At 52.5% G+C, this 26,501-nt stretch overlaps 1 protein-coding gene across 18 annotated transcripts in view; it reads right to left on the bottom strand.

The window, feature by feature from the left end:
* The window catches only part of Bin1 (bridging integrator 1), a 68,101-nt gene that overhangs the window by 28,472 nt on the left and 13,128 nt on the right, over positions 1 to 26,501 (bottom strand). For 9 of the 18 annotated variants that reach the window (XM_047543160.1, XM_047543166.1, XM_047543159.1 and 6 more), the window contains exons 2-7: positions 10,901 to 10,981; positions 3,941 to 3,995; positions 3,745 to 3,839; positions 3,217 to 3,312; positions 2,113 to 2,220; positions 1,357 to 1,449 (exon numbers count right to left, since the gene is read on the bottom strand). In XM_047543160.1, the coding sequence (XP_047399116.1) occupies positions 1,357 to 1,449; positions 2,113 to 2,220; positions 3,217 to 3,312; positions 3,745 to 3,839; positions 3,941 to 3,995; positions 10,901 to 10,981 (528 nt within the window). The remainder of the gene's footprint in view (positions 1 to 1,356; positions 1,450 to 2,112; positions 2,221 to 3,216; positions 3,313 to 3,744; positions 3,840 to 3,940; positions 3,996 to 10,900; positions 10,982 to 26,501) is intronic. The other 9 variants (XM_047543162.1, XM_047543165.1, XM_047543171.1 and 6 more) reach the window with 1 other exon arrangement.

Raw genomic sequence — 26,501 nt, 5'->3', positions numbered from 1 at the left:
CCTGAAGCTGATAGAGGAAGACTGGTCTTTTAAAGGCCCCAGCCATCTCCACAGGCCCTAGAGAATGAGGGTCAACCTGACCCCAACCTCAGAATGAGGCTAACAACACCCAGGGGAGGCTAACAACACCCAGGGCATCCAAAGTCAGTCCCCAGTTTTGGCCTGAAAGAAATCAGGCAGCAGGTCAGGTAAGAAATTGGGCAGTGAGCCACACTAAGCCACAGCTTCCCACGTCTTAGGCACCCAATATATGTGGGTTGAAGATGATGAAATCAGGATGCGGCCCAGGAAAAATAGGGCAGTTGCCCAGAGAGAAACCCAACCTCCTAGGTCAAGCCTGTCACCTGCCTCCACAACACACACACACACACACACACACACACACGCCACACAGCCACACACACGTGAAGGGTTCTGGAATCTTGTCCAGGCTTCATCTACACTGACCTGAAAAATAACAAGGTTTCACGCAGCCCACCTCTGACAGGGCACTGTCTCCAGTGGTCCCAGTCACTGTGGTCCATTCTGAGGACAGGACACTGAAAAGAGTCTATTGCCAGGGTGGTGGGATAACCCAGGAGTTTTGTACAAAGAGCTTCCTCCAGGAACCCCCCCAGGAACACTGTCATGCTGACCATTTGCCCTCATGACACCTCCAAAAGGCCAACCCTTAAGGAGCCCGATCTCTACCTCCAGGTCTCAGCATCCCAGTCAGACTGGAGTACCCTCCCCAAGCTCCCTCAAGTCACCTCAGGGGCCCACAAGTCCTGGGACAGCTGTGGCAGGGCCCCCCCCAGTGGAGTCCCAGGTAGTGACCAGGTTAAGGACCCAGGGGCTTGAGTCAGGCAAGATCCAACTGTGCCACTAACCAGCTCTGGCACCCAGTGCAGGAGACTGTGCCTCTCTGGGAAGATATGTCCCCTGGGTAAATTCAGGTGACCTTGGAGTTCTGTGAGATTTGAAAGACAGCTCATGCCAGGACAGGAGCCCTAATATCACCTCCCCTCCCCACCAGAGCCCTGGGGGACAACAAATGACTCAAAGGCATTTTTGGGTTCCTGGAGCTATAGAACAAAAGAAGAATCTCCAGAGGACTACAGCCCCTCAGCCTTTATCCACCTCAGATATTTGGCCTAGGTATTCTCTAAACCAGAGCTGCCTCAGAGTCCCCTGCCTGGCTGCAGCTCGGCAGCCCACCAACTCAGAGGCCAGCCCTGCGTCCCAACCCCAGAAAGGGGCTAAGCCCTACCCACCCGCCCAGGGAAGCACTGGGAGCTGACCAACAGGTGCCCAGTGAGAGGACAGGAGGACAGACCGAAAGGCGCCAGCACGTGCAAGGTTAGAAGCCAATGTCACCTGATTTCGGAGCAGGTTAGTTTGAGCTACGAGATGAGCCTGCAGTTTGCCTTGGCACCACTGGGGGGCGGCTTTCTCAAGCAGCGAGACAGGCTGGGGGCGGGGAGGCAGGTCAAGGCAAAGGAGAGTGGAGAGACGGGAGGGAGGTGGGGAGAGAGAAACAGACACAGAGATTAAACACCAAGCCCACACACCCCAAATGCAGAGACAGACAAGCCAGCCCCCTGCGAGGGAGCCAGCCCCTGCAGCAAGGAAAAGGAACCTGCCCGAGGGGGCATGAGGAGGGAGTAAACTCCAACTGCAAAGGCAAAACGTGAGAGTCGTTAGCAGGGCAGAGGGGCTCAGCAAGCAGGGTCCTGCCCCAAGGTGGGAGGGATCCCACCATCCCCAATCCCCTTACCAAGTGGCCAGCAGGCCAACACTGTGACCAGCCCACCAGCTTGATCCGGCCAACCCAGGGTCACATCAGATCCCAAGACAGAATTCCACCCTGCTCCAGGCAGGGTGGCACCATTCCACTGAAACCCAAGCCAGGTCTATTCTCATTCTGGAAAGTGGCCTCAGCATCTCAGAATGGACAGAGGGGCCCGCCGAGGGCAGGGAGGAGTCAGAAGTGAGCCCCAACCCTGGCACCCAAAAGGACCTTCCTCTCTCCAGCTCTGGACCCATCACCACTCCAACTCAGGGACCTTGGACTAGTCACCCACCATCCTCTTGCCTCCCTGAAACTCCCCTGACCCGCCCTCCAGCCCTTACCTTGGCAATTTTGACTTCATCCTTCTTTTTGGCGGTTTGAAGGGACTCATAGTGGTGCCGGGCACTGTCATAGTCCACCAACTTCCGTCCCCGCTTGGCAATGCGTGACTAAGGGGCAAGCAGAGGGGGAGGGGCTGAACAGGGCCCGCACCCATGCTGAGACGTCCAGTCAGGCTGGGTCCAGAGAACAATCCCAGAGTGCCCGGGTCAGAAGACCTGGGCCCAGAAGCCTGTCTGAGGCCTGCTGGGGCATTCCAGGGAGAAGGAACTGACCTCCTCCAGGCAGCTTGCCCCTCTGCCTCTAAAGGTTTCCTTGCAACACTAGCCAGCAATATGCAGGCCAAGACCCTTCTTGGCTTAGCTCTGGGTTCCTTACAGATGACTTCTGGGCCCCTCGCCTCCTTCCAAAGGCAACTCCCATCAGTGTCAGGAAGCCTAAGGCCTCTGAGGGAGCTCCCGGGACAGCATGACCATGACAACCACACCCACCAAGGAATCAAAAGCCCAGCATAACAGTTGCCCTCCCAGGCTCCTGACCCCCATGCGTTCGTGAACACAGCACCCCAGGGCCTATTCAAGTCAGTCAGGACGCTGGCACACGGAGAGCTCTTAACATGTACCCAGCCTGACAGATGAAGCTGGTTTATTGAACATGCAGTTGCACAAATATACCCAGACATGCAGACCCAGATAGCAGGCAACATGCACCACGATACACACCCTTTCAGGCACACGTGACACGAAGACAGGGTGCCCCAGGCACACATGCACCTGGCCTCACACTCCAAACACCTTACAGTCAGTCACAGAGTCACTCCACAGCAACCTGGTCACACACAGGTAACACACCCTGGGGCTCCTCCCACAGCCCTCAGACCCAAAGTACAGGAAGGGCCAGTTTGGGGAAGTAGGAGAGGTGGTGGGCTGACAATAGAGGGAACAGCACCAGAGGGATGAGATGCCAAGCCAGGTAAATGTCCATCCACAAGGCAAAGTTGCCTCTGGCCTGAGTCAGCCCTGGATGGCACCCCTGGACCCTCTTCTCCATCTCCTTACACTGTATGCCAGACCAGAGCAAGGCAGATCCACAAAGAGGATTCGCACCTTGATGTCAGGGAACTGCCCTAAGTACGTGTCCATGGTCAGTAGCGCCTGGTCCACCAGTTTCTGGTGGTAGTCCATCCACAGCAGGTCGTTGTTCTGAAATAGGTAAAGCAGGAGAGTTGGCCTCGAGGGAGCTGGGCCATGTTCACCCCCGTTTCCCACCCCAGGGACCAGTGGCTCAGCCCCATCCCCACTACCTTGAAGCTCAGTGGATTCTCAGGGCTTCAGTTTCCCCGTCTGTAAAACAGGGGCAACATCTCCTGCCCTGCAGCTTCTCATGGGATGACAGGGAGATGTGGTCAGTGAAGGAGGCTTTGTGAGTCATGAGCCATAATACAGAGACTGCCACAATCCATTATCTCACCCCTCGGGTGACAAGTGTCAGGAGAATGACAGCCTGCCCAAGGGCACACGGCATGTGCATGCTGGGGAACCAAGACAGCTTGTCCCAGAGGGAGAGGCTAGGGGACAGGAGCTGTGGCTAGAAGAGCACTCTGGGAAGGGCTAGGTCACCTGCCCCATGCTCACCTCAGCAATCTTGTTGGCTTCGTCCCTGCCGGGCCAGTCGGGCTCATACACCTCCTGTAGACACTCGTTCAGCTTCTTGGAGGCCTCGTGCATGGCTGAGGGGCAGAGAAAAGTGCGTGGCCTCCCACTGACAGCCATCCCCACTGCAGAGGCGGCCCTGCCATCCCACCCCAGCTCCGCCCTGTCTTCCCCTTACCTTTGACTGAAGCCAGGTAAGTCCGGAGATCCTTTTGCAGTCGGGTGCCCTCAGTCTGCAGACAGAGATCAGAACCAGGTGAGGGTCGGGGGCACACTCTCCCCAACTCCCCTTCCTGCTTCTCTCACGTGATAAACGAGGCTGCTCAGCTGAGCCCCCAGTGGGCCAGCATGGAACCCAGAAGACAGCGGCTGCAGCCTCCCTGGCCACAAGCTCACACTGCACTCCTGGCGTCATCCCTGCCTTGAAAACCCTGCGCACCCTGCATGCTTTAAAAGGCAGGAAGACAGGATCCCTGTGCACTGCACGATATGCTGGGAGTACAGCAGAATGCAGCAGGTATTTGGGCACAGAAGGACCAAGCTGAACTCAGACAACAGGCACAGGAGCCCAGGCCAGGAGTGTGTCACAACCAGCTATAGTAGTGCAAGTTCAGGTAGTGCCCAAGAAGAGAGGGCTCCCACAGCACAGTGCCAGGGAAGGAGGCCCAGTGTGAGCCTTCACAGAACAGAAGGGGTCTGATGGTCAGAGGGCCATGGACCTCCAAGGAGGGGAAAACTCCAAAAGGGACAGCATTAGCAGGGATGCAGTGTGTCCAGGACCCTAAGGACACAGACCCAGCTGAAAGGGAGGATGTAGGATAGAGAATGTAGAAAGAAAAGGCTGAAGAGAGAAAGTGAGCAGAGTGTGAAGACTCCTGAGCTGAGAACAGCCCCCAGAGCCTCCTGAGACAGCAGAGCCAGCATTGAGGGTGAAACTAGCTTCACATCCCTCTGGGTCATCAATACCACAGAAAGCAGAGGCCAAGTCATGCACAATGGCACATGCCTATAATTCCAGGGGCTCTGGAGGCTGAGGCAGGACAATATCAAGTTCCAAGCCAGCCTCAGCAACTTAGGGAGGCCCTAAGCAACTTAGTAAGACCCTGTCTCAAAATAAAAAGTAAAAAGGGCTGGGGATGTGGCTTAGTGGTTAAGTGTCCCTGGGTTCAATCCTGGTACCTTCCCTCCAAAAAAAAAAAAAAAAAAAAAAAGGAAAGGGGGCCAGGGACACTGAACTCTGGGACAAAGAGGGGTGAATAACAGGTAACAGGTCTAAGATCACCAGCAGTGAGAAATGGAAAGCTCCAAAAGAAGTGTGAGAAGAAGAAAGCATGTACAGGTTTTGGAGCCAGACAGTAAGGCCCAGGTTAGTGGGCCTTTCTGAGCCTGGGTCTCCTCATCTGCCAGCTGGGTAAATGACAGTCTGGCACATCAGAAGTGGTCAGGAAGTGGGTCCAATGAACTAGATTCCAGAGGCCTTAAAGACCAGTCTCAGGAGATGGACTACATGTGAGGAGTGGGGGTGGGGCAGCAGCACAAGAACAGCAATGGCTAAGGTTGATCTGTGTTACAGAAAGGCACTCTGCTGGTCTTACAGACACCCACCCCAGCCTCACAGACATCCTTGCTCTGGATCCTCTTGCCCTAAGAGGGGTTAGGGAGATACAGGCCCAGCAGCCAGCCATGGTTCCAGGAGATCAGTCACCCTGCAGATAGTCAGTCTGAAGATTGTCTCCGCCCATGCAGGTCAGTCTCCAAGGAGGGCAAGCAGGCTTCCCCACCTTCCCAGGCTCACCCTGGCACTGCTCTCAGGCCTGCTCTTTCCTCCCTGGGGCACACAGAGCTCTGTGTACCAGCTGCCCTCAGGAGCTGGTACACTGCATCTTCTCAACTCCACTGTACCCTTCTGACAAGTAAGGAGGCAGAGACGGTCAGTGACCTTCCCAGAGTCACACAGAGACTAGGAGAGCCACGGAGACCCTCTACAGCCAGGGGATTTGCTGAGTGAGTAACTGGTGACAATGTGGCCCCCATGAACCCACAGTTCTGCCTATTCACTACAATGAATGCTTTTGCAATATGGGAACATGCAGCAGGGGTAGCTGAGAACAGCATATAAGATGTTACATAGGGGGTGGGGTTGTGGCTCAGTGGTACAGCGCTTGCCTAGCACGTGTGAGGCACTGGGTTCAATCCTCAGCACCACATAAAAATAAGTAAAATAAAGGTATTGTGCCCATCTACAACTAAAAAGAATATTTTTTAAAGAAAGAAGCTATATAATAAAATAGAGGAAGTAGAAAGAACAAAAGGCCTCTAAAATTTTTTCTGTTGCCCGTGGAATGCATGGGGAATTGGCTCTAGAACCCCTTTGCAGATATCAAAATCCACAGATGATCAAGTCCCTTATATAAAATGGCATCATATCTGCATATAACCTAGGCACATTGTCCCATACACTTTAAACCATCTCTATCATCCTGTACACTTTAAATCATCTCTAGATCACTCATAATACCTATTATGTAAATGTTATATAAATAATCATTACACTATATTGCTTTATATTGGGTTTTTCTATAGGTATGTTATTATATTTTATTGTTTTTTCCCAAAAAAATATTTTCAATCTGCAGTCTGTTGAATCTGCAAATTCAGAACATACAGATAAGGAAGGTCAACTATATTGTACATAACCCTGATCAAACATAAGTCTATGAGCACCTACATATGAGAATCCTGATTAAAAATCAAATGAAGAAACAAAAGGCCAATCCACAAGCATTCAGACCTCTCTAGAATTCCAGCAAGGATAGGTGGACTTCTGACTGACCAATGAGGAAAGATCCATCCACTCCAGACACTGCCTCCCTAATCTAACAATTAAATGCTTTGTTGGGTGAGATGAAGATTCAAGAGTATTCGTGATGCAATGCTATTGTGACATATGATGTCATAGAATCTTCCAGACCCAGCTTCTTTCCCTGCCAAGACTCCCTCAACCCAGCTACACCTCTAGCCTGGTCCCCATCCAACTCCACACTGCACCCAAGCAGAGTTCCCCATCGGGTGGACAGCTGCACTCACCCAGGCTGCAGGCTGTACCAGGGCCTCTTGTGCTTCCCAGACAACGCTGAGCTGTGAGCAAGCACGTGGTATGCAGATGTGCAAGGGGCTGCCGGGAGCTCTGCCTCTCCTATGCAGCTGGATCCCTAAGCCTCACTCAACAGTCAGTCCTCAAGTTGAAAAACGCCCTCCCCTACCTTGGATCCCATCCAGGCCAGCACCTTGGATCAATTCAGAACTGTGTGTGCTCACTTGTACACTGGCTTCCTACGCCTCCTAAACAGGATGCCTGGGAAATAATTTTTTGGAAGTTTCTGGGGTTCTAATCACACTCTTTGCAGAGCCCAGCTGGAGAAGAAGAAGATTCTGGGGCCACTGCCTAACTTCGCCTGTGGAAGTTAGTAAGGACCTGGTGCAGTGCCAGAAAGGGCTTGGCTTAAGCAACATCCCCAAGGCCTGCAGACTCAAGCCCATCTTCCCGGAAGGTCTGAAGTGCAAGGATGATCCATCCCACAAGGACCCTTCTGGCTCCAGCTCTGCGCTATCCCTCAGTATTCAATGCTTGGGGATCAGTCTTCACTCAAAAGCCAGGGCTGCCCACTGTGAGCAGAACACCAGGTGGGCCCCGGGTCAAAGAAGAAACCAGACTGCCCCACTTCAGTGAGTCCTAGGATCCCGCATGCTGCAGGGGCCCCTAAGGAGAAGAGCTTAGCCAAGCTGCAAAACCTGGGATGGTTTCCAGAAGTAAGGGAGGGTCAAGTAGGCCCCTGTGGTCACTCAGTGTAGGGTCAGAAGACAAGGGCGCTACCTATGACCAGGGCCAAGTAGGCCCAAGAGGGGCTAAACACCTGGATCATTGTGAGAGTAGGTGATGGCAACGTGAGCAACTTCTCCTAGGCTTCACCCTCACAGGAAAGATTTGCTTCTCTGGAGACTAAATTCCCTGCCACCTATGTCCACACCTAGTGCTTGGCCCAATAATACTGGGACACACAGGTAAAGAGGCAGGAGAAAGCTTAGTCTCCAGGCTTCCCACCCTGTCTCCATCTTGCCTTTCTCAGAGTCTCCCAAGCCCCGCAGGTGGGCTGAGGACAAACCCACAGCAGCTCCCTGAATTTCCTCCCTCAAGAGCAGTGATACTCACACCGTTCCCAATCCCAGCACTCACCCCCACACCCCAGTCATCCCCACATACCAGTCAAATCCAGAACTGATGGGTGCCACAGCCTCCAAGGGAGGTGTTATAGTTTGGATCTAGAATGTCACCAAAAGCTCATGTATTGAAGGTGTGGTCCCCAATGCAGCAATGTCCAGTAGTGGAGCTTTAGGGAAGTGAGTGACCTTATCAGTGGATTAACCCACCAATAGCTAAATGGACTACTCTGGTTTCCAGAGAAAACATAATATAGCAGAATAATATCTTCAAACTGTAGGCAGGTGGGGAATGGCTGGAGGAAGTAGGTCACAGGGGTTGTACCCTTGGTGACTATATCTTATCCCTGGCCCCTTCCTGTCTTTCTCTCTCTGCTTCCCAGCTGCCATGATCTAAAACGCTTTCCTCCACCACACCCTTCACCATAATGTTCTGCCTCACCTTAGACCCAAAGCACTGGAGCCAGCCAGCCACGACCGAACTCTCTGAAACCGTGAACGAACAATAAATCTTTCCTCTAAATTGTTCGTACCAGGTATTTTGGTCAAAGCAATAAAAAGCTGACTACCACAGGAGCATTACCCCAATACTTGAATGAGACTTCAAAACTGCCCACCCCCACTACTACCCCTGGCCCCTGATAAGTCAGTCACCCCACCAAACCTGGGATAGACGAAGCCTCAGCTCAGGTGACCACTCCAAGCCCACAGCCAGGAAGTCACCAGCACTGGCTATCTTTAGCCCTGGCAACACTGCCCAGCACCTCTGCCCAAGGATCAGTGAGTGATTGTTTGCCCAGGGCTAGGGACTCAAAAGGGGTCACTCTGAGGGATGAGCAGGGAGAGCAATGCTGTGGTTTCAGCTCTGGAGCCAGGCCACAGGAACCTCAGCTCCCACATCTGCGCTTTCCTCACCTCTACCAAACAGTCCAGACTGCTTTGGGGAGACTCCACCACAATCTCTCAAGGGCTGTAGCTTTCCCATCAATCCAGCCACCTGCATTCAGGACTGGGGGTCAGCTGCAGAGAAGAAACTCGAGCAAATTCAAGGATCCAGGGCCTGAATTTCAACTCCCAATTCCTCAAATCAGCTGTGCAGACTTGAAAAAATTGCTTAACCTTTCTGAGCCTGAAGTGCCACATTTGCAAAATGAAGAGAATAATGGTGCCCATTTCAAGGGTTGCAAGGAAATGCCTATAAAACACATAGCACTACACGGCAATCCGTAAATACTTTGGAGCTGCCCAAAAGCTAAGGAAAACAGCTAAGAAGTGGATACATCCGGAGCTTCCAAAAGACTGAATCAGAGTTGAGGCTTTAGATTTCTTGTTCAAGTCTTTATTTTATAGGTGAGGAAACTAACACAGTAGATGTGCCCTGTTATGGGATCTATAAGGGTCTTAAAACACCTGTCATTACTGTACTGGTCTGATGAACAAGCAGACATGATGACTCCCACCCCTGCTCTGGGAACCTCTTGGGCTCAGCCTCTCTGGCAGGCCAGGGTAGCTTGGCCCTGAGGACTCTCCTAGCCTGCTCCCTAGTCCTCTCCCAAAATGTTCTCAGTCCCCTCCTGGAATGCTCCCCAGCACTCTCCCAGAGTGCTCCCTGGCCCTCTCCCAGCATGCTCCAGGAACCCTCTCCCAGCATGCTCCAGGACCTCTCTCCAGCATGCTCCCCAGCCCTCTCCCAGCATGCTCCAGGACCTCTCTCCAGCATGCTCTCAGCCCTCTCCCAGCTGTTTTCTGTCACTCCCAGATGCTCCCAGCCCTTGGCCAGTGAGCTGTGGAGGTTCTCCAAAGGAGACCTCTTCCCCTGGGCTTCATTCCAACTACAGATACTTTGATGGGAACCTTCAAAGGCCACAGCCATGGACAAGGAGTATCAAGAGTCTGTGCCCACCCAACCCCATTGCTAGCAGAGCTTAGATCCTAACCTTACTCCCCATGCCCAGTCCTATTCCACTGGCCATCATCTCTGTCTATCTCTCACTTGGGACTGGCTTTCAGAAGCCATAAAGGCATGATCCAGCTTTCCCTCCCTTCCTGCTACCTTGTTCTTCCCCAGGGAAAGGAGAATTGACAGGGTCATCTCACTGCCCACCTTTTTCTGTTTTCAGACATAACTTCAGAAGCAGCTTATTCTAGACTTAGAAAATCTCTGGGGGGAAGTTTCAGGGACAGCCCAGTCAGGATATTCAGGGTTTTCCCTTCAGTAGGGACATCCTCCCTCATATCTAACCACTGCCCCCACCTGCCAAGTGTGAGTAAACCAAGTGTGAGTCATAGGCCTCTAGCCTGAAATGGTCCTTGGTAAGGATGCCCTGGAAACCCTTCCAGGTTTTAGAAGCAGATAAGCATGGGTCTCCATCCACTTCCAAAAGTGAATCACCCCACTTCTCTGAACCTCAACTGCTTCATCGTCTACTCAAGGTAACTAATGGTACCAGCCACCTGGGGTTGTTTGCAGGCATCCACAATAATCCACAGAACCCAGCCTGAAGCCTGCCACTCAGCCCAGTACCCATCATGCTCAGCAGATGCCCAAATCAAATCCAGCTTGCTCTGCCCCCACACTAAATCCTGCAGATGCCGCTCTCCTGGAATGAAGCTTCTGTAGCTCCCACTTGCCTTGGTATGCAAGCTCTTCCAGAGTCTGGCCACAAGCCACTGCCTGCTCCCACCTACCCCTTCCCCTTCCCCCATCACTCTCTGAAGTATACCCTGACTCTCTTCTTTTCCAGTGTTCCTGGCCAGTGCCAGTGCCCCCTCCTTCTGGAAGTCTTTGGTGACCCCACCAGCCCACACTAATCTTCCTCCAAGCTCTCTTACTCCACAAATCTGGTCCTTGCCATTTTCCACATGGAAGCCACTGTCCGATTCCTATGAGTTCCCTGAGGCTAAGGGTCACTGCACTTACCAACTGCTTGTTGAAATTCTGGACGCACTGTTCAAACTGCTCATCCTTGGTCTCATCTGCCTTCCCCAGTTTCTGAAGGACCTGCCAAGAGAGAGGGAGAAGAGAAGAGTGTTACCTTGAGAAGCAGAGTAGCCAAAGCAAGGATGATCAAGAGCCAAGACCACAGACCAGGGTATGGGGACCTGCAGACCATATCACCCAGGCCAGGCACAGAGACGGTCAGGAGGTCTCCCAGCTACTGTGATCCCCAAGGCAGGTGCTATGAGTTAAACCTGTCCCTCAAAGTTCCTGTGCTGGACACTTAATCCTCAATGCAGCAATGTGGGGAGGTGGGGGCCTCATGGGAGGTGACTGAGTCATGAGGGTGGGACTTCATGAATGCACTGATGTCATTATCAAGAGAATGGGTTATTGAGAGTCTGGTTTTATTAAATTGCTAATGTCCATGGAGTATTGGTTCTGGGACCTCCTAGAATACCAAAATCTGTGGATGCTCAAGTCAGTTATAGATCTTGGCCTAGTATTTGCATATAACCTACACACATTCTCCCATAGACTTTAAACCATCTCTAGTTTACTTAGAGAATGTAATACAATGCAAATGCTATGTAAGTAGTTGTCATACTGTGTTGTTTAGGGAATAATGACAAGAAAAATAGTCTGCATATGTTCAGTACAGACACAACCACTGTGGGCCTAGCGACATAGTAGAGGAACAAGGCACAAGATAAGAGGTGATGATGCTCAAGGAGTGCTGGAGAGACAGAGTCTGGAATGGTGGGAGGCTACAGGAGGGAGTGCCCACACATTGCTTCATTCATGTGGGTTCAGTATGATGCTCAGTGCATGGCAAATTCAAGTTTTGCTTGTTGGAACTCTCTGGAAATTTTTTCCCCAAATGTTTTCAATCCACAGTTGGTTGGAGCAGAACTTGTGAATAGAGAGAGCTGACTATAAGAGCAACGTGACCCCTCTTATGCCCACTCTTGTCATGTGATATCTTCTGCCATCTATGATTTGCCAAGAAGGCCTCACCAGGTGTGGCCCATTTATCTCAGACTTGCTTGCCTCCAGAACTGTAAGAAATACATTTATTTTCTGCTATGATTTAGATAGTATCCCCAAGGTCCATGTGTTAAAGGCTTGGTCCCCAGCCAGTGGCACTATTGGGAGGCAGTGGAACATTTAAGAGATGGGGTCTAGTTGGAAGTCACTGGGGGAGTGCCCTTGAAAGTGATATTGAAACCCTGGCCCCTCCTGTTTTCTCTTTGCTTCTCAGCTGCCATAAGAACAGATTGCTATACCACAATGAGGTGCTATCTTGCCACAGACACAAAAGGAACAGGCCAAGCAACCACGACTTGAAATCTCCCAAACTATGACCAAAACTAACCTTTCCTATTTTTTAAGTAGATTATCTCAGGTATTTGTTATGGTAACAGAAAGTTGACTAACACATTGTCTTTATAAATTATCCAGTCTGGAGTCTTCTGTTCTATCAACACAGAATGGATAAAGGTAGTAAGACAGTCCCTTGGGCCTTATAGCCTCCCCACCTTCTATCCAGGGCTAGCTTCAGGACAGGCTTGCTAAAGGGATAAAACCAGAAGGGAGACAGCATGAATGACCAGACACCCACTCCTTGCTGATTTCGCACTGCATCCCTGGGAGCTCCACCCCAATCCTGGCAGCTGACAAGTGAGCTGAGCAGGAGACGGGCAGCCCCACATCCCCACATGACTCCGCTGCCTGGGCTCAAGGGCCATGACCACCACAGGAAGGCACAGAGAGCCCCTGAGCTGGCAGGTAACTGTCCCAGATGGAGGAGGGCAGAGAGGGGTGGCCAGGTTGAGTCAGAGGTCACCTGGAGTCAGTTCACAATCCAAACAGATTGTTTGGTGTAACCTGCTCCAGTCACCCTGCTTCCTTCTCCACAACCCAACAGGCAATGCCAGGTCCGCCTTGATCCTTATGGTCACACACACGCGTGTTCTCACACCCATACATATGCATGCATTCACACACACACACAACCACATGCTCTACTTCAGCTGGAAACATCCGAGGTAAGTCCCTACCCTCCTCCCCACCCGTCTGTCCTGATCATTCACAGCTGTCCCTCCTCCGCTGTGTCCGGGAGAGGAAGTGGAGAGGTAGGGTGGGTGGGTAAGGGCAAACAGGGAGATCCAAAACAGAGGAAAAACTTAGAAAAAGGTGGAACCTCAATCAGGAGGCTGAGAGGAAGCCCTGACCAGAAGGACCTGCCCTCCCTCCCTTGGCCCTGCTTTCTCCAACCCCAGAGCTCTCATGTAAGGAAGAAAGATATAATGGCAGGGGAGGCAAAATTAGAGGCAAGAAGGACAGGGAGCCCTGTGAGCAAGGGGGCCAAACCAGCAGCTGTCCAAGGCCAGCAGGTCACCACCTGCCATGTTCTCTGGCACATCTTCCCTTTGAAAGCACTCAGGTGGGCCACACTTCCTGGAATGTCAACTTTGCTCACTCAGGCCCAGGCCAGGACCTTACCACCCTTGACGGGACTTTGCAAGGTGGTCACTGCCCTGCTACATCCTTCCTGGTCCAACCTAGGAAGCATGGAAAGGCCAGCGCTCTTGGTCATCTCTCGCCAGGTGCCTGCTCTCTACCTGCCTTGGGAATCTCTACTGGGGCAGCAGGTATGCTCAGAGGTGGATCCCAGCCTGGAGACAGAGGGAAGCACACAGGGTTCTGGTAGCCAGGGTAGAGGACAGACAGAGGAGACTGAAGAGATGAGACACATGACAGAGAATGTCCAAATCTCTCAAAGCCACTGCAGGTCCCACAGGATGGAGGGAGGGTGGGGGTGGACAAGAGGGGCAGCCACCAAGGACTCAGTGCTACAACCCAGGGACATAGCTAGGCAAGCACAGCTGGGTGCCAGGAACTGACCCTGGAGCAAAAGGAGAAAACCAAAGCAAAACCTCCATGAGTCAAAAAAATCAGTACTCAAGGGTCTCATCTGCAAAATGAAGAGACCATCCACACTCACCTCCAGGGTTTCAAAACCCATGGCAGGACCTAGCCCACAATACTCAAAAAACAGCAAGTCCCAAAAATGCCCACGGGGCAGCCTCACACTGCTGGAAACTGGGTCTGAGATCCCCACCCCTCACACCAGGTCCAGACAGACAGCAACCCAAGATGCTAGACAGAGGTCTCGTCCCCACACCCTAGATATGCACAAGGTAAACTCCTATGCATCCTTTCAAACCTTGCTCAGGTTTCTCTGTGAAGTTGTCCCTGACTTCTCTCTTCCCCAAAAAACTCTGGATCACTGTGGGCCTGGCACCCGTTTCCTTTTTGCTGTGTGATGTGCCTGAGTGTCCACCTCATGCCCCTCCCCCACCCACATGAGCAGCTTGTGGTCAGGGACAGCATCCCCATCATCTCTGGGTCCGCAGCTTCCGCACAGGCTAGACACAGGACAGACACACAAGATACTGTCAGTGGTTTTTGGCACACCTGAGCCAGGAGCTTCAAGGGCACCCATGTGACCTTGAACAAAACAATCCATCTTTTGGCCTCAGTCTCCTCCTGTGTTTTGGACAGAAAGCACTCAGCCGTGAAGTGCAGAACTTTTAAACAGGAGTAGCACCATACATGCAGCACAGCCAAGGCCCAGGGAAGCGGCCCTCTTCAACCCTCCCTGCACTCACCCCATCTTAGGGACAAGGAAGGAGGACACGAGGCCCCATCCTCAATGAGTTTCCAGTGGGGCTGCCAGAGGGGGAAAAGAAACATGGGGCACTGCCTGTCCCAGGACAGGGACAAATCCCACCACCTCACTCAGAGCAGCTTCTAGTTCTACATTCCAGGAGTGGGACCCTCGCCACAGCCCAGACTCCATGGAGGGGGCCTCTCTGACCAGCCCCAGTGCCCAGGCTGCTCAGTCACATCAGTATCTGTCCCCATCCTGGGGTAAGGACACAAGGTTGCTCTCTCCATCCCTACCACTGCCTTCACTCAGGTGACTCTCTCCCTCTCCCTCTCTCTCTCTCTATCTCTCACTCTCTCTCTCTCTCTCTCTCTCTCTCTCTCTCACACACACACACACACACACACACACATACACACACACACACACACACACACACACACACACACACACCTGACCCTCTACTCTGAAAGGTCCATCCATCCCACCCATTTAACACACCATGAGTGGGTGCCTCCTATGCCCAGCTCGCAGATAGACCACTGGGGGAAGGGGGCTAGTAAGTGTCCAGGATGAGCCTAGTCTAGCAGAGGCTCAGGGAATATGGGACAACTGAGCTGGGTTTTGAAGGATGAGGAGCTGGATGAGGAGGGCCAGGTGGCACAGTCCTGTTCACACTTTCTCTCAGGGTTACGCCTGGGCCCGGGGGAAGCCCAAGACCACCAGCATCATTTACATTCATCCTACACTTAACCATAGGTGTCTCATTTTGTAATAAACAAAGAGAAGTCTTTGTTCACGTGACAGAAGACGAGGCCCAGGCTGGACACACCTAGCTAGCAGAGGGAAGGAAGGGGCAGGCAGGGAGGCCATGGGACATGGCCAGCAGAACCAATGTTTAGTTCAGGAAGCCTTATCAGTGCCACTCAGTGTCACTTCATATCAAAGCTTCCTCTCACCACATTCTCAGCCTGAGGCCAGACGTGAGTGGAGCTGAAGTGCCGACAACAGGCCGCCGCGTGGCTGGCTGCAGAACCGCCTTCCGCCAACATCCACACAGCTCAGCCTCTCCCCTGGGAGTGCTGGGAGGTTCCCAGATACAACATGGCACAGTGCTTCCTGGTGCCAGGGCCCACAGGGGCTTGGCAAGAGGGTCCCATGGGCTTCGGGTAAGGGAGGAGGCCCTGCTATCCCTGCAGTGTGGCCCTTGTCACAGCCTAGAACATGAACAGGAGCTCTGGGGACAGCCTCTCCCATTGCTATGGGGAACCGTGCCAAGTCTCTAAACAGCCCCAAACATAAGAGTGAGTTCCAAAAGGCACATGTCAGTGCAGGGCCACCAAACCCAGAGGGAGGGGAAGCCCCCCACAAGCTACTCACCATTTCCTATCTCCTCAACTCCTGCATGAACTTCAAGACACCAAGGACTCCCTGCTTACCTCCTTGTGACAGACGGTGGGTACAGACAAATCAGGACCCATGGTCTGAGGTCATCCAGTCAGGAATGGCCATGGCCAGGGAGGGAAAAGGGTTAAACGGGGAGGATACTGCTCAGATGAGCAGTCTGTGTGACCTGCCCTGGCTGAGCTTTGGGCTCCAGGCAATCCCCTTCTGGGGGCTCTGATCTCTGCCCCACCCCAGAGAAGGGCCAGGTCCCTTGCACTTTGAGGAAACACACCCACAGCCTGAATGGCAAGGTATGGGGCAAGGATAAGCACTTCCCAGAACCCAGGACCAGTGAGAAGAGCCAAACCCAGGGCCAGGAGGGAAATCGGAGGGAGGTAGGGACAAGGTCACATTCTCAGTCAGCCCTGATCCAGGGTTCCAGGCGGGAAAGTAGAAGCTTGCTTTGCTGGCCCAGGCACCTGCTTCCCACCCTGCAGCAGGAGGCAAGAGATGAGGCCTAGGTCACCCCCAGTGTTTCCCACACCCTACAACACACACACACACACACACACACACACACACACACACACACTCCCATCCTTCCCACCCACCACCACATTGCTGAGACCCCAGAAAAGATATCTGGCCTTCACCTTCTTCATTATCTCCTCCCAGCACCGGCCCAGTTGCAGCCGCAGGAAGGCTCTGTCTCAGAGTGAGCCCCACCTGGGGGGGGGAGGGTGTCTTCCCCGAACTTCTTCCTCCCAGCAGAGCCTGCGGTTGGGGACCACAGTGACAGGATGCACGCCCTCACGCCCTTGCAACTTCACACCGAAGCTCCCCAGGCAGGAAGGCAGGCAGAAGACGGAAGACATCAGCAGTTTTCCCCCGGCCTGGCTCTGAAGGAGATAGTTCTCCAAGGTGAAAGTGAGAGGGGATCCCCAGAATCAGGCCAAAGGCAATGATCTGCCCACCTGCCCAGGGCCTCTGGGTTTCACGCTGTCTCCTTGACACCCTGGGGTTCTCTCTTATGAATCTCTCCCACCCCCAGTCATGCTAGGAGCTGCAGCTGATTGAACAGGGCCCTTGTCCTTCTGCTCTGATGCTCAAGGGACCTCCCAGGAAGACAGGGCAGGGCCACCAGCTGCAGGCCTTCACCACCACAACCTCTGAGGCCTTGAGGGACATGCCTGGCAATGCCAGGGACATCAGAGGACAAGCCTGCAATGAGACCAGAGTCTGCATGGGTGGGCAGAGGTGGGCAGAGAAGGGGTACCAGGTTCTCCCTCCCCTCCACTCCTGCCCTGAGGGACCTCTCATGGCTGGACCCACAAAGCTGGGGCAACAGTGAAGCTGAGCAAGGGGAGTCTTGGATCCTCAGGGACAGAGTTGGCCTCCCTGAGGACAGTCCTACAGGGCATCCCTGTCACCAGACCCCTCAGGCTCCCAACCCCCGCTCCAAGACCTCTCAAACACAAAACACAACCCCCACCTGTTCCCAGGCATGCAGGAGGCTCTCTCCTGACTGCTGCTGGCACCTCCCCAGGGGGACAAGTGACTCCCCCTCATCCCTGTGATCTGCTCAGACACTGGAGTGGCCTAAGCCCACTCCCACACTGCCAGGTGGGGGGTCTGGTTGGCCTTCAGTAATCCTCCGCTAGAGGGCAAAGGGGTCAGAAAAGAGCTTCAAAGCCACCATTCACTGCCACATTTCATACACCCACCAAACTTCTTATTTTGAAAAGATAAACCTCAAAAAAAGCCGAAATAGTGCAAGATACAGCCATCTACCCTACTTGTAGGTCTGCCACCCAATTGCTACCACATGTCCACACTTGCTTTTATCTCTCTATATAAAAACACTTTGGTCCCTTTTACATTTGTTAACTAACCTAACGTAGCCTGCAAAATCATGACCCTTCACCCCAAAATACTTCACCACTAAATACTTCAGCATAGATCTTAAGAATATTTTCTAAATATCCATAATGCCACAAGCACCCCCAATATGCTTAATATGTATTTAATAATATTATGTACATATAGACATACATATGTGGACTATATGTACAGTCCATATTCAAATATCCCTACTTGTGCCCCAAAATGTCCCTCACGTATAGATGACTTTTTGGCTTTCCAATGTGGAATCCAAGCACAGTTCACACAGTGCCGTGTCTGCAGGATCCTTTAATTCAGAACATTTTCCCACGAAGCTATTCATCACTCTTTTTTACGATATTGACAATATTTTAAAAGTACACACCAGCCCCTTAGGGAATGCCCCACACTCTGGATTCATCTGGTTATTTTCCTGTGGTTATGCTGAGGTTGAACTTTTTTTTGGCAAGAGTATTGCAGAGGTGACATTGAGCTCTTCCAACTGCACTAGCACAGGATCGCCCCTACCTGGTATGCTAAACTTGACCACATGGTCTGAGTCGTGTTTGCCAGATTTTCTGGAGCTAGAAGTTTTTCTTTTCTTTTTTTGGGGGGAAGGTAACTAGGAATTGAACTCAGGGTGCTTAGCCACTGATATACCCCCCATTCCTTTTATTTTTTTTTAATTTATTTTTATTGTAAACAAATGGGATACATCTTGTTTCTCTCCTTTTTATTTTTTTTATTTTGAGACAGGGTCTCACTAAATTGCTTAGGCCTCGCTAAGTTGCTGAGGCTGGTCTCAAACTCATGATCCTCCTGCCTCAGCCTCCCAAGTTGCTGGGATTATAGAGATGAGAGGTAATTTTTCTCTTGACAAGTAGTCAAGAGAAAGGTAATCACTGTCACTGTGTAAATGCCCATAGATGACAACATTTTGCCCACAGATTGACAATCACTTTGTTACTCAAAGTGGGGTCCACAGATAAGCTGTATCACATCGCCTGAGAGCCTGGTTCAGATAGAGAATTTCAGCCTCCACCTCAGATCCACTAAATTGATTTCCACTTTAGCAAGACCTCCTGGTGCATTGTATGCACATCAAAGTCTGAGATGCACTGCACTGTCATTTTCAAGGAACTCCACTGTCGCCCAGCCTCCTCCACGTGCCCCAATGTTCTCTAAAGAGGAGCTTCCCTCAATCTTGTCTTTGAGGGGAGGGTGGTAAAGGTATCACTACAAACTCATGTCTTTGTTTTACACTCTATATGTTATAAATCTATTTCTATCATTATTCTTTTTGATGCTCAAATGTCCCAAATGTAGCCAGTGGGAGCCTCTGGATATGTCCCCATTAATCTTCCTGTACTTCCTTCTGGCACTAGAAGATGCTCCAGACTCAGCCTGTCCCTTCTCTGTCTCAGTCCTAAACCAGCTAATTCTTCAAGAAATCCATACTCTCTTTAGTGGCCAGGTATGCTCACTGCTTCTCCTTTTGGTGGGAAGGTATGCTCTTTGCTCCTAGGCATTTAGTCTTCATACATGCCGTTAGCTCCAGATCATTACCCCCACTTCAGAGATAAGAAAAGGAAGGGCAAAGATGCTAAAGGATTCAGCCACACTGATAAATGGAAGCAGAGCCAGGAATCTGTGGCTTTGCGGTGGCCATGAGCAAATGCTGCTCAGATCTGTCTTCCTGTGGGAAGTGAGACAGGCCCAGGGTCCCTGCAGCCACCCTCTGGGCCCACCACTGTGCTCAGGCCAAGGCCACCAGGCTACTCCAGTCAGACACTGAGCACAGTGGAGCTCCAGGGGAAACTTTGGCTCGGGGTTACCCAGGGGCCTTGCAGGACACTCTTGGCGTTATACTGTAGTCTGGGCCTCTTCTAGCCAGAGCCTCCCTTCTTCCTCATCCTTTCAGTAGCAAGTGGGCATATGGCCGTCCTGCTTTGTGAAGGAGGAAACAGGAATAGATGCTGAGGTGATCTGGCCAGGACTGGGCCCTCTTTGCTGATGTCACTCTTGTCCCCAGCCGATGGGACGGCTCATGGGAGAGCTTCCATGTCTCATCTAGCCCAGATAAGCTCTGCCTCTCCCTCTTAGAGCTCAGGGAACTCACACAGGGGGATGTCAGCTGCTCTGCCCCTTCAGAATGGCAACACTCTGCCCAGAGGCTGGGAATTCTAATGGTGAAGGTTTAGGTCTGAAGTTTAGGCCCAAGTTGAGAGGGCGACCAAGGAAGGAGGGAATAGGATGAGGGCACAACCACTGTGGGAAAGCTGCAGGCTGTGGGGCCCCTTAACCCTGCAGCTGTGGTCACAACAGGGAAATGAAGCCCCAGAAGCAGGGCCCAGGGCCACTAGTAGCTCATGCCAGATATCAAATCCAGATCTGAGACCTCAGGTGATTTAAAAAAAAAAAAAAAAAACCTTAGACTTCTGCAGCACAGGGCTGGACGTGCATCTGACTTTGCCTTCTACCTTCCAAAGATACAATAACTTTTTTAAGAAAGAGAAGCACTGAGACGCTGGTCTTAGACAAGTGTCAAGGATGGTGTTCCATCCCCAGGAGGCAATGCACTTCAGCCTTCAGACCCCCATGAGTGCAAGCTCCCCCAGATGTGAGATGATGCTGACACATGCGCACACCCCCTCCAGGGCAGACGTCTCTGGAGGCACAGCAGGAACCACGAGGAAGACACGGAGCCCGGCAGGAGGCAGAGGGTGGGACCAGGGGAAGAAAACCCCAAATGAGGCAAGACAGCTGGAGAAAGAACTGGACGAAGGGAAATCAACATTAAGCCCAAGTTGGTCTCTGGCCTGGGAAGGGCTGAGCACCTCTCGGTGAGGAATGGAGGGTCCTTCCTCCTGAGGCTCCTCCCCTCCCCCACACCAACACATACTCAACCTGCCCCAAGAGATGGACCTATGCCCTGGCCTCAGTTTTCTCCCCTGCGTCTCTCTGGGTCTCCACCCTAGGGACCTACTTCCCCACACTGACTGGGAGGTAGTGGCAGGAGGAGCTGGCTTCGGGACAGGTCATCATCTCACTGCCTTTCCCCTGTGGGAAAATGTTCCACAGGGAACCCCTCCCCCATCAGATTCCATCTCTGGGCCATGTGCCTGCTACATAGATCCCAGCTGAGGACACTGACCCGCCCCCTGAGCCCCACAAAGCTCACACTGCAAGGCAGGGCCTTCAGGGAGTCTCTGGTCCAATCACCCTGTTTTGGTCCAATTAACACTTGGTCCAATTAACACCCCTCACAGTTGGGCTCATACCACTGGGTCTCCCTCAGGTGGTGACTTTATAGATAAAGAAGATAAAATGGGGCCTCCCTCAGGCCCCACTTTATAGATAAAGAAACTGAGGTCCAGGGACATAACTAGTAGCAGAGTCAGGCAGGACCCAAACCTGTCCAATTCTACAGACCAAACTCCACTTGTGATTCTTGAGCTGGGGGACACAGGCACCTGGCAGTAGCCGGCAACCCATGTGGGGTTTACTGCCCAAGATACACACTCCATCTTGCTGCATTCCAAGGATTTAACTGGTAAAGAAAACACTTTTGTGAAATAAGCAACACAGACAGATTGCGGGTGAGAATGTGAAGTTTGCAAGGATTTCTGCGATGACATACAAAACACACATGGAGTCCACCGAGCCTGGGTGCAGCCCTGCCCCGGAAGCTCGCAGCCATGTCCCACCCACATGGGGATCTGAGCCGCCTTTTGAACCAGTCCTTGTGCTCCGGAAGTCACTGCCCTCTGACACCAGACCACAAAGATTCATCACGCTTTTCTGTGGGCTCCTGGTCAGAACAGCTGACTAAGGAAGCCAACTGGCCTCTCCAGGGAGGCTGTCACTCCAGAATGACCACCACCTTCCTCTTTTGAGTGATTTTCCCTTTCCTTAGTGAAACACTGTGAGAGGAAAAACCAATGTCTGATTTTCTTTCTTCTGTTCTTAATTGACAAAATAATAATTTGACCACCATAGTAGAATAAATCGGACATTATGACTCTATATGCATATATGAGTACAAGACTAGTGTGACTCTACATCGTGTACACTAGAAGAGTGAGAAGTTGGATTCCATTTATGTATGATGTGTCAAAATGCATTCTGTCACGTATAACTAATGAGAAAAAATTTTTTTAAAAAACAAAAACAAAGAAAACTTCGCCACCTATGTCAGTCCCACAACAATACCTTGAACTATGACTTGCTGGTCAAAAATCAAAGTACAAAGAGTCTAGCTGCCTTCCCAGCTGGTGGGGGGCAGTGGTGTCTGACAGTCTACACCCCCTGAGAAAGAAGGGAGGAGGGGGAGGGTTGGGGGAGGAAAAGTCAGGTCTCCTCCCCCTATGCTCCCTTCTTCAGCTGCAAGGGACACTCAGACCCAGGGAAGGGTGTCCAGTTAACCCTGGGGGACCAGGAAGCCCCGCCTCCCTTTCTCCCTTTATCCCTCCCAGGGTGCCTGAAATTCCAGCCAGTTCAGAGATAAGCCTATGGCCAGGCAGCCAGGGTGGGGCCACCCAGACTCCACAAAAAGCCAGGCTGGGCTCAGGAGGCCCAGGGAGCCCACAGCAGGAGCAGAGGCAACGGGCCAGAGTCAAGATAGGGGGAATAAGCTCAGAAGAGCTGGAGGAGCTGGGCTAGCCAAGAGGAGGGCATGAGGTGACAGAAGAGCAGCTCATACAAAGGCATCCCAAAGCTGAACGAGTTCTCAAAATCTACAAGGAGAGGGAGGTGGTCCACAGTGGGGAAACCGAGGCTCAGGGGTTAGATAAGCAATGAGCTAGAATTCGCATGTGGCCTGGGCTCCCAAGCCCGTGACTCTGACGTGCCACCCCTACCACCTGCCACATGGGCTGAGGGTGAGCCAGTCAGCCAAGAGGAGGTGCCAGCTAAAGGAGGGATGGAGAAGCTCCAGTGCCCAGGCAGTGCTGGGCCCAGGGCTTGGTGAAGACGCTCTCCCTCTTCTCCAAGACCATCCACCAGGCCCAGCTCGTGCTCAGTCATCAGCAGAACCAGGTGTCCACTAGTGGGTAGCAGGGTTCCTGGAAGGGCCAGGGCCACCCAGACCCAATCAAGCACCAGCCAACCTTCAAACTTGCCCCACTAGCCCTTTCTCACCAACCCCTGGGAGTGGGTCAAGCTGCCCCCCACCTGATTTCACCCCTCATAGTCCAGACCCAGGAGCAACCCCACACACACAGTGAGTCCCCTCTTCTGGCTCAGGACTTGGCCCCTAGGCCCCTGGGTTGAGTGGCTAGAAACAGAACATGCTCTGAGGCCACAGTATACCTGAACCTGTTCTGTAGGGACCCAAGCAAGGTCACTGCCCTGGAGCCCACACTAGGGAGGAGACATATTGAGAAGGATGCACATCTCTGAACAAAAACCCAGCAGGACATGGAGAGGCAGGACCCACAGACACTCCCCACCATTCCCTGCCCATCCCCTTCTTCAATCCCTCCCACCAAAGTGACTCACTCAGAGCCGTGACCAGCTTAGAGTAACTAGTCTGGAACAGCCAGCAGAGTGCCCCTTTTGGTGAGTGGGCAAGAGGTGCAGGCAGCAAGCCCAGGCTGTGCAACCTTGGGCAGTAACTTCACTTCTCTGAGTCATTGAGTCTCATCAGTAAGATGAAGCCAAGAAATCCCTCCAAGGGGTATTTTTAAAATGAGTTATGACTGTGTAGACAAGACAGTTTAAAACAGAATGGTGACTAGTTTTCCTTTTCTGTCCCCTTACCACTATCTTTTTTTAAATTTATTTTTGAGTTGTTGATAGACCTTTATTTTCATTCATTTATTTATATGTGGTGCTGAGAATCGAACCCAGTGCCTCACACATGCTAGGCAAGCGCTCCACCACTGAGCCACAACCCCAGCTCCTCTTACCCCTATCTTGACCTGGGATTCGCCTACCCAGGCCAGAAACCTTGGAGAACCTAACCCGCCAATCCTCACCCTGCCCAGTTTCCCCCACACCCAGCCCACACATGCCTCTCTGGGTGCCTGCTGCCCCATACACCTGCCCTCATGACTCACTAGGGCTCAGCATTCCTCTGGGAAAACAAAACTCAACCCACCCCATGGCCCCTGGGACCAAGCTCTCTTCAGCGGCCTCCTCCACCCACAGCTCTGCAGACACCTGCAATCCCCCACCCCCTTACCCTGGTCCGCTTGGTTAAAAGGGTAAAGTGGTACAAGGCTCCGTGGAAATCAACCAACAGCAACTCAAAATAGTATCCCTTCCAGCAAGGCCAGCTTGTAGGACCCGCAGCACCCACTACAAGAAACCCTGGCTGGGCGTCAGCATGGCACCCCCAATGCCAAGTCCAAAGGCTGGCAGCGAGGACTCAGCAGCAGAATGTGGGTGACAGGGCGCCTCTCCGGCCTCTTCTTTCATGCTGGGTGGGGCCCACTGAGGACAGGGTGTCTCCACAGGCACGCACCACACCCTTGGCCACAGCCCTCGGCCCATCTGTCCTGAGATGTCAGCATAGCCGCCCCACCTGTGCCCCCACACAAGCGTGGGTGCTATTCTCAGCACAGGCCAGGATGCTGGCCATAAACAGTGGTGGGATCTGCCCTTCCAGCCCATCCGCCTCCCACCTGCCCCTCAGCACCTGCTTTCCTGGCTCAGCGTGGAGCCATACTGGGAAGGAACAGAGCTGAGGGCCCCAGGAGAGCAGGGAAAGGGCCTGCCAGCACCCTCTGGGCCGAGCAAAGGTCTGAGTGTATGGGTGGGCAACAAGTCTTAGTGCCATGATCACCCCCACTGTCCTGCCTCCCTGAAGATGCCAGGCCCTGGCTGGCCCTTCACATCAACTCCTCCAGGCACAAGACTCACTCTTCCCTCTGAATGCCCTCAGCTCTTCGTGTCTGTTGCTGTCTGAGAAACTCAACCTCGGCATGCAACCAGGTTTTTCACTTATTAATCAGGGTCCTCAGTTTCCAAGTCTGTGACACCAGAACTACTAAATGGTAACAGAGATAAGACATGTGTTTACTTCAAAAGCATCAATATTATTTTGGACACCATTGTTATTTTTGTTATTCAGTGGAGTGAATGCCCAGAGTTGCTTTTAAATAGCTCCCACCCAGTCCTGCCCACCACCAAAACTCAAAGCGCAGCACAGCAGTGGGAGGGCCACCCTCATTGCAGCCATGTGTCACTCCCAGAGCCTGGGTCTCCCGGCCACTGTGCTAAGAGTCTGTTGCCTCAAACCTGGACTGTCCACAGTACACAGCACCCAAGGCACCATAGAGAAGGACTCCTACATTGGAAATGGGGAAACCAAGGTGAGGCTGGCAGGTCCAGAGTCCAGAGCAGAGGAGAGGGGTCCTATCCCAACACAGGGTTGTTCCACCACTTGATCCCCCAAGAAGTCCATAGAGGAGGTTACAGTAGAGTTGAGAAGGGATGAAGAAGGAAGGGGCTACTAGGGATGAGGGCAGTGGGGAGAAGCAAGAGAAAACAGTAACAGGCAGAGAGAGTCAGGGACCCTAAATCCCACCCCTGTCCCTAGCCCTGCCCTTAGCCCTGCCCCTGCCCTCAACCCTGTACCTGCCCATGGCCCTAGCCCTGGCTCTGCCCCTACCTGTGCCCATTCCCTGGCAGATGGAATGAATATTCAGGGGCATAGATGGAACTTTTCCAAGTCTCCCCCTGCTGATCCCACACCTATTATTCTTGTGTTGGCAAGGAGGAATGTTCTTAGGGGAGATTGAAGTGGAGGTAAAGGGGCCAGGGAAGACACTGTCTACCACCTCCACCAGATGCAGGAGGTCTGTATACAGTTGAGCAGAAGCCAAGACAGGAAAGTGAGGGAGGGGGACTCCCAGCCCCACTCTGACAAGCTGTGTGATTTCACAGGTGCCAAACCTCTCTGAGCCATAATCCAGGCCCTACTGACATCAGACGGAAGTAAAAGGAACAGAAGAGCTCAGAGAGGCTGACCACTGCCCAGCTTGCTGCCCAGCATGAGACAATGTTGCTGATTGAATGTCTTCACTTACCCTCCTGATTAAATGTCTTTGCTCACCAGCTCAAGGGGACAATGTAGGGGGCAGTCAGAGGACTGTCACTAACCCACAGCCTTAGGCAGGTCGCCAGCCTCCAGAGCACGAAAGCCCTTTCATCTCTGACTTCCAGGACTCATGTGGAACACCCTCCCTGAAGACCCAGTCTCACTGTCTGAGGCATGTGACCAGGTCCCTCTGGCTCAACAAGCTGGCCTTCACCAAAGCCTATAGGAAAAGGGATGCAGCAGTGAGTTCAGAGGGGTAGGAGGAGGGGTAGGAGGGACACAGAAGAGAGAGCACAGGATCCCAGAAATCACAGCCAAGACCAGCACCCCACCTGTGCCTGCGGGGTCTCATCCCTAACTGTCCCTTCCCATGCAGCCCTCTTCACAAGAGGAAATACCACTCTCCAGTAAAGGGACCTTGATCTGCCAGACAGAGCAGCCAGTCACAGGAATGAAGGAGCAGGGGACAAGGCTGGGGTGGAGATCTGCAGATCCCTGGCTACCCCATGCAAGGACTGAGAAGGCTGGGGCTCCACAGTGCAGCTGGGGCATAGCACCTATAAGGTCCTCGACAGACTATCCTCTTCCCCTCCTTACGC

The sequence above is a fragment of the Sciurus carolinensis genome, chromosome 3 (genome assembly GCF_902686445.1).
Source record: "Sciurus carolinensis chromosome 3, mSciCar1.2, whole genome shotgun sequence".
Taxonomy (NCBI): Eukaryota; Metazoa; Chordata; class Mammalia; order Rodentia; family Sciuridae; genus Sciurus; species Sciurus carolinensis.
The sequence above is the reverse complement of the archived record's forward strand: the minus strand, read 5'-3'. Positions and strand labels throughout refer to the sequence as shown.